At 37.8% G+C, this 12,606-nt stretch overlaps 1 protein-coding gene across 2 annotated transcripts; it reads left to right on the plus strand.

Annotated features, from left to right (window-relative positions):
- Positions 1-333: 333 nt before the first annotated feature.
- LOC121871004 (protein MAK16 homolog) lies at positions 334-8,894 on the plus strand. 2 transcript variants are annotated; one of them, XM_042373044.1, is made up of 8 exons: positions 334-455; positions 2,840-2,886; positions 4,711-4,854; positions 5,274-5,456; positions 6,272-6,401; positions 7,282-7,458; positions 7,774-7,872; positions 8,502-8,894. In XM_042373044.1, exons 1-8 carry the CDS (start codon positions 441-443, stop codon positions 8,742-8,744), a joined length of 1,038 nt encoding a protein of 345 aa, XP_042228978.1. In that variant the 5' UTR covers positions 334-440; the 3' UTR covers positions 8,745-8,894. The 2 variants fall into 2 exon arrangements, with proteins under 2 accessions (XP_042228978.1, XP_042228979.1); XM_042373045.1 differs by lacking the exon at positions 2,840-2,886 and having other exon boundaries at positions 344-455.
- The last annotated feature ends 3,712 nt before the right edge of the window (positions 8,895-12,606 follow it).

A 12,606-nucleotide genomic window follows, 5' to 3' on the forward strand; every position in this document is an offset into this window, starting at 1 on the left:
GTAACTTATCTTCCTACTTATGTTAAAGCAAAAACAAAAAACAGACCAACTACCGGAATGGCTAGTAAGTGGTGAAATGATAAATAAGTAATTACAAATTGAAGGCGGTATATCTAATTTACCCTTAAAAAATACAAGAACCATTTTCTTTGGTGGGAGAAGCACGGCGAGCCTAAAATATAGTCGCTAACAAAAATAAAGATTGTATAGGTTAATTGAAAACTTTAAAATATTTACGAATCGATGCTATCATTAATATTCCAAGCTAAAATTATGAATCAAAACTTATAATAAATATCTTCCCATTGAAAATAATTCTCAAAATATAGTTAGGTCCGTACTCATCGTCTCCTCAGTAAACACATGGCGTGAATTGTGTCTAAAAATTTCACAGATAATTGTTAGATATTTTGAATACCCCGAAATAAATTTGTCTTAAAATGCAGAGTGACGACGTAAGTACTTATTAACGATATAATAATGGTAACTAGAGCTGTGTGTTGTATTTGTCTGGTTGTATCACCTGTAAAATGGCTTATGGTCAGTAGCAATATTGTATAATAATTGAGTAAATTCCTACGAACGCTATTTTACCGTGAGTGCGCTTTGATTGGCTATTACCGGCGAACAAAAGGGCAATATATCCACTGCTTTCATGATAATTATTTAAGACTTCACACCACACATTCCTACCACTAATCTATTATCATATTCGAATAAGACGTCTAATTAGAAAATAATTTTCATCTTTTACATTACCGGCGGAAATGTATAATAACGGAGAAAGCGTATCCAAAATGTTCTCTTTTCTTCCATTAATCTTCCACCATTATCGCCTGCCTCACCTCCCACACTGTGTCTCCTTCATAAATCATCACCCACAGGCGTTCCTGTACACGTCATGCGGCCATTCAAAAGCTTCTTTTTTTTTTTGCAACCAATTAAAATGATTTTGGGTTTAATTCGCAGTATTTTTTGCCCAATCAATTTCGAGTTTTATTTTGGGTCTCATATTTCGAAATTCAAATTCATTTCCGACCATGGAAGTCTGCGATGGGTGTCACTTCAATTATATGGAGCTGATTGTGAGTTTTTTGGAAAAAAACGAAAAAACTATAGTATTTTTCCGATCGCATGGTGTTCTCCCAACCTCGGTAAAGTGTTCTAAGTGCAAGACACTGTAAATACCGCAAAGAACAACATATGTGCCGTTGTCATAACTCGTCGCAACCAGGCCAATAAGGTAAGAAATAGGTGATTCCATCATATGGTGAGAGTCAGTTAGGTTAGGGTAGGTTTTTGTTTTTATAGTGTTTTTTGGTGTATTGTTTATTCGCTTAGCCATTATTTTTTTTCGGAAAACGTCCAATGAAAAAAATTCTATAAAAAAGACCCCATGCTAATTTCCGCCAGAAATGAAGGTCATATTCGTTCTAAACACAAATACACCAGAAAAATATATTTCTGACTGTCTAACAGAGTGCGGTGTGCAAGTGCAAGTTTACCAAAAGGAATTTAAAACCGCTGCAGTTTCACTGTCTTATAGTGGACACTGTTGTGTCAAATGGGGGGGGCTGTGAAGTCCTCCATATTAGCCGCGTTCATTTTTTATAGAGATGTTTGAATGATACAGTTGTAGGAAAATAGAAATGACAATGCATAGGTTAGGAAGTTAGGTGAGGTGAGGTTATTTTAGGTTCTAATAGGTTCTGTACAATGTTATTTTGATTTGATTAGCACTCACAATAAAATAACCTTAGTAAGAACTTAGCCAGGCACGGCAAAATATCCACTGCCTTTACAGTATGTTAATTATAGCTACTGGCAGGTGAGTGTGTGCAGCGGTTAAGATTTGTTTTGGGGTAAAGGTTGAGAACACGGATAGCTGTATAAATAACTTGGGTCAATTGAACTAAAATTTCTGCTTGTTTTTACCCCACAATTTCCTTCTGCTGTACTTCAAAGCCCAGCTCACTTTGTGATCAAAACGGCATTTTTTGTACGTGAAATTCAATTTTAAAAAACAAATATTTTCAACAAAAATGTTAAATTCTTAAAGTGTTGAGTAATTTACTTTTCTTTTCTTTTTTGTGCTTAATTTCCTTATATACACGTCAATACTGTATAGAGTTTCATGGTTGACCTTTTCTGAATCTTTACTTAACTTGGTTTTTAATATTTATCATAATAAAAATGTGTTAATCTTTTATTTAATGGCTGTAGAATCACGAGCGCCATTGTTAACATTTGGTGATACTTAGAACTTAAAGAATTAACAGGTTCTTGGTTAGTTTGGTTAATTTTATGAATAATAAATTTGTAGCACCATCTGCTACTTTGGAAAGTTCCTAGTCTCACTTATGTCAACAACGGCGGCACTTGTGATTTTATGCCCATTGAATACAAAATGTAGGAAAATGTTTGTTACCATTATCACTTACCTTAACTTGTGCACCTGAGCCATCTAAAGTTGACTAATATTGTATGGAAAAACCGTAGTACAGGTACAATACTTGGCAACATTAATAGATTAGGAGCTAGAGTCTAGGGTCAAAACAAGTGTTAAGATTAAAATTCCCCAAATCTTCTTGTGTTTCCTTTGCTACTACATTGCCATACAATATTTGTCAGTTCAGACTTACTTTTTCTTGATCCTCCACTATGATTTAAAGCAAACATATTAGTGAAGATCCTGTACAATATCAAGAAATAAAGTCAGCATTATCTTTAATCTTTACCTTCTAAGTCCAAACCTTACCTAGCTCAATAAATCTTCAGTATGAATGTGTTTCAGTGTATTCATTGTTAACAGATTTCTAATGTTTCTTTCTGTTTTCAGATAACCTGGAGCATCATAAATAAAACATTTTGCTCTTTTAAAATCCAGTAAGTAAGAGTTTTTGTTGTTTTAACTGTTTTATGATTTGTAAACCTCAAAATGTCTCATAGATTGTCTTTTCACAAAGTGGTTCCTGTATAGTCATCACATAAGTGTAGAATATGTATTTATCAGCAGTCTCATTCAAGTTGAATGAACCAGTGATTTATACCGGCTACTTCATGGCATTGATTTTTTTTTCTAATATGTTGCTTTGAACTTCCTCAACAATAGTTCTTAATTTACAAAATACAGTAAGATCTCATATTTCTCGCCATTTCATTTCGCGTTTTTTAATTTCGCGAGCTCTACCTAATGTAACCGAGTCTTTTCTTTGGCGTAAAATATCGTGAATTCTGCGAGATCCATCCAGCTGAATGTTGGTCACCGTCTTGAATAGCGTCACAGCCCTCATACCAGTTCCAGTCATTTCTGCTACAACGCGTGTTTTGTCAATGCGAATTGGTTGCAACGTGTGTTTTGTCAAAGCGAATTGGTTGCTATGCGATTGATGAATAGGGGAACGCTGTTTGTAAAACGCGAACTTTTGCATACGAATGTTGGCACAAGCGCGATTCCGTCCTCAACGTTTTAAGCGTGGTGTGGGGTTATGCAATATTTACAGTTCACGTTCGACATCACATGTTCAATTGATTCGTGTCTTTTGTTTGTGAAGTGATTTTTGAGAGGTACTCTGTAATTTTTTTTTTTTTATTATTATAATTTTAGCTGTTACCCATAAATACTGTATGAAAAGAATAAGTAAAAAGAATGTTTCGCAGAGAGGACTAATAACGGTTTACACCAGCGCTCTCTGTTTACATCACGTGATCAGTTGAATTGCGCTGTTTCTATCAATTAGTCCGTGATTTTCGCTATTTTCTCCAATTTTGTTGTGATAGCGATGAATACAGAAAGACAGGGTAAGAAGAATGTTTCCAAGAAGCGTTCTGGTGATCGAATTGCCGGTGGTGAATGTAAAAGAGGTTTACAAGAACGCAACTATCGCGTTGTAGCCCGCGCAATCCTAGCGACCGCCCGGGCTGCTATGGTGTGCTTTTTTGGGTGGTGCTACCACCTGTCGAGTCAAGATAATGGCCTCTACCTCTACTGGGGGTCCTACTGGTGCTGGTGGGGGTGGGACAGACCCACCTAAGCGGCCAAATAAGGAAAAGGAGAAGCGGGACTATCATAAGGGAGTTAAGTTTGCCAAGTACTCGATGCAGAATAAGCAGTGTGTGATTAGATTACTTGAGGAAGGCCTAAAAACTAGTTTCCGTAAAGCACAGTCAGGTCAATAAAGGCAGAATTTGTATCATTTGGAAGTTATAAATGGGAAAATCAGAGGTTGATGTAGAGTGGCCAGTCTATATTGTCATTTTTCCCATGAGTTTATGTATTTGCATTTGTCAAATTTGAATTTGGCGTAATTTTTCCAGTCTATATTACTCGCAAAACACATGATCTTACTGTTCTGTACTGTAGTTGGTAAATAACATTGCAGACAGGTATAGGAAATATTTTACACCTTCTCAATCATGAATTAGTAGCTAGTTCATAAAATCAGCCCAATCTTTATGACTGGTGTGGACTACAGAAATGTCATGTGATGAAGTTAGGAAAATTTTGTGTCTCACCTTTATCCCCTTCCTACAATAAATGTGACTTCACAGGCTCTCTCTTTCTTTCTTTCTTTCTTTTCCTCACATGAAATTTTACATCTGTGTGATGCACATGATAATTTCTTATACAGTACTGTTATTGTATTACATATTCTTAGTTTCATTGAAAGTTTAGTATCACATTAATTGTAATGTTGAAATCTCTTGCAGAACAAAAAGCCAAAGGTTTTGTCGAAATGAATTCAACTTAACAGGGCTGTGTAGCCGGAGTGCCTGTCCTCTGGCCAACTCGCAGTATGCTACAATCAGGGAAGAAAAGGGCATAATTTATTTATATATGCGCACAGCTGAAAGGTGGGTTAGTTCCCTTGATAAGTTCTTCACTTATTGTATTACAGTATAAAAATTGAGGTGTTTGTGAAGGGAAAATGTTATCTATACTGTAGATTTAAAGGGAGAAGAAAGAGCATAACCATTCTCATTCAGCATCTAGTAGATGTTTTCCTCCTTCACTCCCCTTTGGCAGGAGGCTAAGACAACTGAAGGATTATTCCACCATCAGCAAACATTTGATAATGTATTAACTTTACAGCTCAAAGTGTAAGAAGTAGTGTACGAGGATGGTATTAATATTGTACAGGATCTCCTCTGCTGAATAAAATTGTTAGTCAAATAAAATTTGCATCCCGTTAGTGGAGGGATTAAGAAACGGTATTGCATGGTAATACCTCTTCACTATAATGTAGTATCTAATTTTAATTTCTACTTTCCAGGGCATTTTTTCCAGCCAAACAATGGGAAAAAGTCAAACTATCTCGCAACTTTGTAAAGGCACTGCAACAGATTGATGAGAATTTGGTCTTTTGGAAGAAGTACTTTCGTCAGAAATGCCGTCAACGTCTCCTCAAGATCACACAATACCTGACTCGAATGAGAAAAATTAAACTAGGAAGACAGTAAGTTGACGTATGAAAGTTCTGTCACTGTTAGTATGAGGTACAGCATCAGTAAATCATTGTCCAGTTCTCAAAAAATACATGGTACACATACATCATTGGTATTAATACATCTTTTGTACGTTTTCCTGAATACTGTACTGTACGTACAGTCGGCCACAAGAATAAGTATACACCTACGGTTTGTGTTTGAGACAATATATCTGGTAATGCTGTCCTGAACAGAACAGACAAAATTACAAAATGACCCGTAATTTATGTATTATTCCTACATACATATATGTTATAAATACATGTGTTGTGAATGTTTTACTAGTGTCTTGTGTTTATATTACAAGTAATATATTGTATCCAATGGTAGTAAACTTGTTGCCGAATGGGATTGCAAGTTTTTTTTTTATGGGGATTAGCTCCCTCCTCCTCTCCCACTTTTTCTCTTACCCTACTTTTTTTTTTACTGATGTTTTGATTAGTAAAGGAAGGAAGAAGAGTAAATAGAAGAATAAAGAAGGGGAAACAGAAAATAGTTAGAGATAACAGGTGAGGGGAACTGAGTTTCACCATGCATCTGGATGCCCAGTTTCAATTTTACCAGACCATTTTCGGACCTTACAGCTACAGTGTGTATACTTATTCCTGTGGCCGACTGTACATCTAATGAGGTGTAGCCTGGTTTAACATTACTGAATAAGATTCCAAGGATAATACAGGTATTGTACTTCTTAATGGTTATTTAACTTCATATTGGAGAATATTGGGAGTAAACAATAATACAGTAGTCCTTTTAGTATTCATATTATCCTTTACTTTAACAGGAAGAAGCTGATTCCTATAAAACGTAAAGTTGACTTACGCATCAAACGACGTGAAGAGAAAGCCCTAGTTGCAGCCAGGATTGATAATGCAATTGAGAAACAACTTCTACAAAGACTTAAAGATGGAACTGTAAGTTTGTAGTTTTGGGTTAAGTATTTCTTTAATGAAACATTAAATAGAAAAAATATATATATTATAATTACTACAGAAAAAACATCATAACACTTAGCATTAATGACCTCATAAGAGAACCTTAATCATTGCACATTGATAAGGACATCTTATCACTTTTCCTATTCTATAGGTACTAACACATTCACTGCATTGAAGAGCTAAGTTCATTACTACCATCACCATACACTAACAGTTGCTCCTGGGAGGGCCCATGGCTTTTCTGTTGAAAGTATGTTTTACAGAACATATCCCAGGCTAGCACTCTGTGAAACTCCCTGCCAGTCGTTTCCCCAGTGTCCTATAATCTCGATCAGTTCAAATCATCCTAATTCATATATCTTTGGTACTTGGCAAGGGGATTCATCAGTGAATAGAATTAAAGGTTGACCCATAGCTGACCTCTCACTGCACCTTTTATTTGTTAAGAAAATGAGATAATGTGGGGAACATAAGTTGTAGACTAGCTGGCAGCACAGTTGGTTTATGAATTAGAGATCCTGTACTGTGCTGTGTTTGCGGCCCTTCACATGACCATTTCCTTAGATTTTACTTAATGGTTTGTAGGAAGTAGTTTCATGTGAAAGATTAGTCTAGGAAACAATACTTTTCTATACAGTAAGATGCATTATTTGTATAATATCATCAATCTACTGTATTTATTGTTTGTTGGACTAGTAAAGATATTAAATTTTCCAAAATCTTTATTTTGTCAAGCTGTAGACATTGTTACTGTCTCCTGAAGACATTATCATAACATACTTTGGTATTTATTTAATAAGTTTCCCCTCATTCATTTTTGGTTTGATCTTACTATACTGTACAATCTATTTGACAGTATGAGCGTATATACAACTTCCCACAAGAAGCTTTTAGTGTACGAGTCGATGGGAAGGAGGAAGAGAGCGACATAGAAGAAGAAGAGTTGGACGACAAAGAGGAGGAAGTTGAGACTGATGAAGATGTTGTAGGAGAGCTGGAGAAGGAAGTTTTAGAAGAAGAAAGAAGAGAAGAGGTATGGAAAGACTGAATGTTGTGAACTTTTCAGCTGTCTACTGAATCATCTTTTTTTCTCTTGTTTAGAAATTTATATTATTTTTAACCATTTTCCATTAGATCCAAGGTTTCTGCACACTATTACCACTCTTTAGTATTATTATTATTATTTAGGGGATGAAACATCAGGTGTTGATGTAGTTCAAGTTGAGTGATATCTTATTCTCTTACAGGGTTATCTTTGTAAAATGATGAAACAGAAAACCACTTGTGTACATCAGGACTGGACAAAAATGTAACTCTTAAACCTACATTATGGTATACTTAATTGCAGATGGATAGTGATGATGGTGAAGAGGAAGATGATACTGATGAGGAACGGGAATTTGTTGCAGACTTTGAAGAGAGTGATGAAGAAGATGAGGATTTAGAGGTAAAAACATGGAGATGTATTTTTATGTTCAACTGGCATCACTTTTCCTGCTCTCTTGAACTTTCTAGAAAATTCTTTAAGACATTTAATACAAAGTTTGCTGGGAACAGGTTCAGTAGACCTCTTTATACTGGTAGGAGGTAGAGAAAAATATTAATTTTTAGAGTACAGTAGCTGTTTTCTTTGTGTCAGTGTTATAGTGATTGAAACACTAGTCCAGCGGGCTCCCTTGGGACCTGACCAGTGCTGAATCACAAAAATTGCCCCCTGAGAACCCCCTACTTTTCACATGACTTTGTGCTAATGTCATTGTTTTTTATTAAGTAACCACAATTTATGCTAGAGTGCCTCATGCATAAAGAAACTATTGGAATACATGTATCCAAAGTACACGACCCCTTATATACATCTGATCCCCTGAACTGCCCTTACGCTTGGGTAGATAGGAGTTTTGGGGGATGGCTGTTCCCTAATTTCCTGAACTTGTTATATTATTATGAAATTTATTGCTTTGAAAACCATTGATTCCTTGTCCGCAGTCCGCATATGCCAAGTGATCTTGTGAGGGGATTATTAACTTTAGTAGTAATCTCCCAAATTTTATTCATTATGAAATTAAAAAATTTCAGGATGCAGCAAATAGGATGTCTTTAAGTTCAGAAGAGGAAGAGGATGGTGACTCTGGTGATAATGAAAATGAAGGAGAAAGTGATCTTGAGAGAGAACAGACGAAGATATCTGATTCGCCCAACAAAAAGGGATCATTGAAGCGGAGCAAACCACCACAAGTCATAAAGCGACGTGGAAGAGCACGTTTAGAAGTGGAATATGAGGAGCCAGAAACATCTACAAAAGTCAAGATTACCTCTTAAAGAGGGCAGCATGGAATAAAAACATGATTAAATTCATACACCTTTTATGGAATGAATGTATTCATACAAAGATTAGCTCTTGAACTGTTATTATAGTATACAGTACTTGTAAAACATGATAATAAATTCTAAGTAATACTGCAATTGAAATGTTATATTTATTTAACTTACTGTGATTATATTCTGGATGAATTTTCAACACAGATACAGTATACTAGAGTTTACACAAATACTATACTGTATACAGTGAAATCCCCATCAGCCGGAACAATTGGTGCAGAGCACTTCCGGGAATGAGAGATTTCTGGGCAATGAGATGACTCTCAAAGCCGGAAAAAAATCCCTCATCCCTGTAATTTTCCGGGTAATGGAAAAATATTCTTGGAAGTTCCAGAAATTGTCCATTACAATATTTCTTGAACCCGGAAAAATACCTCTCCTTCCCGGAATTTTCTGGGTAACAGAAAATTTTTCTCAATTCCCAGAAAATGAGCCTGATTTTCATCTCTCAAACCTGGAAAAAACTCCCCTATCCCCAGAATTTTCTGGGTATCAGGAAATTTTTCTTTTAATTTTCCGGAAAATTGTTCCCAAAGCCGGAATTTTCCGGGAAATTTTGGCTTTGGTAACAATTTTTCGAGAAAATCTCAATTCTGAGTTTGAGGGATTCCGGTTAACGGAGATATTACTGTATTATCATACAATAATGGAATCATAAGCAACACTGGTGGAGGTAATCTAATTGTGATGTCACAGCCTCCCACATCCATGGACAGCGGTGGATTATAGTGGGGGCAATTGGGGCTTTTGCCTCCAGCCTCAGATCTTTACTTGTCCCCAAAAATTTTTTAAATGTTTTTTATGCAGCTTCTCTTTTTACAAACAAAAATAGCTGTTTGGACATGGTATGAGGGTGTAATATTGCTGTAAAGGTGTGAGGCTGCTGTGATGGTGTATGCTTGTGAGGGTGTGTGAAGCTGATGTGAACCCAACAGTTTACTTTTGCTTTTTTTTTAAATAGGATGTTTTTGAAGAGTCAAAGTGGTGTACAATTAAATTAAAGGGAGGGGACTTACTTATCGTCGCGTGTATCTACAGATCCCCAAACTGTGGCCCACTAAATCAAAGGAACGTAAAAGCCTTAATAGACAATGCGACGATGCTCAACCCTAGCCACCTCCTTATCATGGGGGACATTAACTATGGCGATATCGACTGGAGAAACGAGTTCACCCCAAATGACTTGAATAACCCTGCTACTCTTTTTGTAGAAACTCTGAGAGATAATTTTCTGTTCCAACATGTTAGAGACCCGACACATTACAGAGGGGAGCAAACACCCAAGCCACTAGACCTCATCATAACAAACGAGGAGGGTATGGTGGCCAAACTGGAACACCTTGCCCCAGTTGGCACTAGTCACCATATAGTGTTGTCATTCAGATTTAACTGATACCTTGTTCAGGATAAGGCCAGGCCAAGGAGCAAATATTACAAGGGAAATTACAATGGGATGAGGGAAGAGATGAGGGGTATCAACTGGCCCGTCTCATTAAGGCCCAAGAACTCAGACACTACGCTGAATATCATAACTAGTAAAGTGACCCATTTGATCGATAAATATATACCCAAGACCAAACCCAGTGCCTCTAGGAATACGAGGGGATCCCTACACATGAACCACGCGGCGGTCGACAAAGTTAAGAAGAAAACCCAGAAATTCAAGATGTGGGTTGGGTCAAACAATGAGCAGGACAGGAGGATGTATGCAAAAGACAAACCAAGCAAAGATAGAGTGTAGAAGGGCTGAAAAGGAGTTCCAGAGGCTGGTTGCAAGCGAGGTCAAGTCAAACCCAAAGGCGTTTTACTGCTATGCAAAATCGAAATTAAAAAAGAGAGTAGGAGTATCAGACCTGAGGCTTGAAGATGGTAGTTACGCAGATTATGATCTGGATAAAGCTGAGGCATTGAACAGCTTCTTTTCCTCGGTGTTCACAAGAGAGGATGCAACTAACCTTCCTGCGTTTGAGGACAGATGGTTCGACACAGCACTGACCCACATTGTGTTCACAGAAGAGGGTATTAAACTGTCAAAGCTAAAGGTTCATAAGAGTCCCGGCCCTGACATGGTGCATCCTAGAGTGCTAAGAGCATTGTGCAACGAGTTTGCCGATTCCCTGAAGATCCTGTTTTGTAAATGCCTGGATGAACAAAAGGTCCCCAGTGAATGGAAAGTGGCCTATGTGAGTCCTATCTTCAAGAAGGGCGATCGTCACTCCACGAACAACTATAGACCGATGAGCCTGACCAGCATAATATGTAAAGTACTTCGAGTATTATCAGAGATGCCGCAATGGAACATCTACAACGAAACAACCTTGTAAAGGATTGCCAACGCGGTTTTATGCCGGGGCACTCCTGCTTAACAAAATTGCTCAAGGTATTGGATATTTGGACCCATATTCTGGAACTGGGTGGTAATATCAACAATATTTACCTAGATTATGCCAAGTCTTTCGACACTATACCCCACGAAAGGCTGAAAATCAAACTGGAAGGGTACGGAATTCGGGTTAATGTCCTAGCTTGGATAGAAGAGTTTCTACATGACCGCAAGCAGTGTGTTGTGATTAATGGCATGAAATAATCATCCGTACCTGTCACAAGTGGGGTATCACAGGGCAGTGTATTGGGACCACTGTGGTCTGTTTGTTTCATAAATGACATACCTGACGTTGTACACTCCTCCATACAAATGTTTGCCGATGATGCCAAGTTATTTTGGGAAATCAAGAACCAAGCGGACTGTGAAGGCTGCAGAAGGACCTCTGTGGGCTCCAAGAATGGTAGAAGAAATGGCTACTGAGATTCAATGTCACGAAGTGTAAGAGGATGCACCTGGGGCGTACCAACGGTAAGGAGGCGTATCATATGTCCCAACGAGATGAAGAAACTGCACTATTTGAGACTGAATGTGAGAAGGACCTAGGTGTGTATGTTGACAATGAGCTGAAATTCTCGTGCCATTGCGAGAAGAAGGTAAATCAGGCAAATAAATTATTGGGTCTTATAAGGTCATTCAGATATCTAGACGTGAAGTGCTTCCCCATCTGGAGTACTGTCACCCCGTCTGGTCCCCGAGATATGCTAGGGACTGTCAGTTGGTTGAAAATGTTCAAAGGAGGGCCACCAGACTGGTGCCTGCACTTCAGCACCTCAGCTACACTGAGTGATTGAAGCGCCTGAACTTGCCTAGCTTATACTACAGACGGGCAAGGGGTGACCTAATAGAGGCGTATAATCATCTCAAGGGGCACTACTCAGTCGAGTGTCCTTACTTGCAGTTTACTGATTTGGGAGAAATCCTTTGGATAACATAAAAAGCAGGATAAACTACTGTGGGATGAACAGTGGCGATGCCATTGGGCTGTTATAAGCCTCACTACGGGGCGATTGATAACGAATAGACGGGATGTACAGCATAATTATGTTATTCGCTCAGCCTGTGTAACCTCTTCCCTTCCTCTATTCGCACCGCCAAGAGGCCCTCTTCCATTAACTTTCTCTGTCCTCTTTCTCAGGCCAGAAAACATGGAATACCGAAAATAAGCTGTACCTCTTGCAACTCACCCCTCCCACCACTTTCTTCACCTGCTTTTATTGGTTGGACCTGTTCCTAATATGTTCAACTTTAAGTGAATCGGAATCTTATATAACTGCAGCAGTAACTTTTATAAAAGACTTCAACGCCATATCAGTACCTATCTTCTCAGATTATTCTATTAGGATTGGTTGAATTTAGTTGCGTCATCAGAACAAGTTATATATTCAACGCCCTTGGCTGCAGTGTAAGTAGCAAGTC

This window comes from Homarus americanus, unplaced genomic scaffold (genome assembly GCF_018991925.1).
Source record: "Homarus americanus isolate GMGI-L3 unplaced genomic scaffold, GMGI_Hamer_2.0 scaffold52512, whole genome shotgun sequence".
Lineage (NCBI taxonomy): Eukaryota > Metazoa > Arthropoda > Malacostraca > Decapoda > Nephropidae > Homarus > Homarus americanus.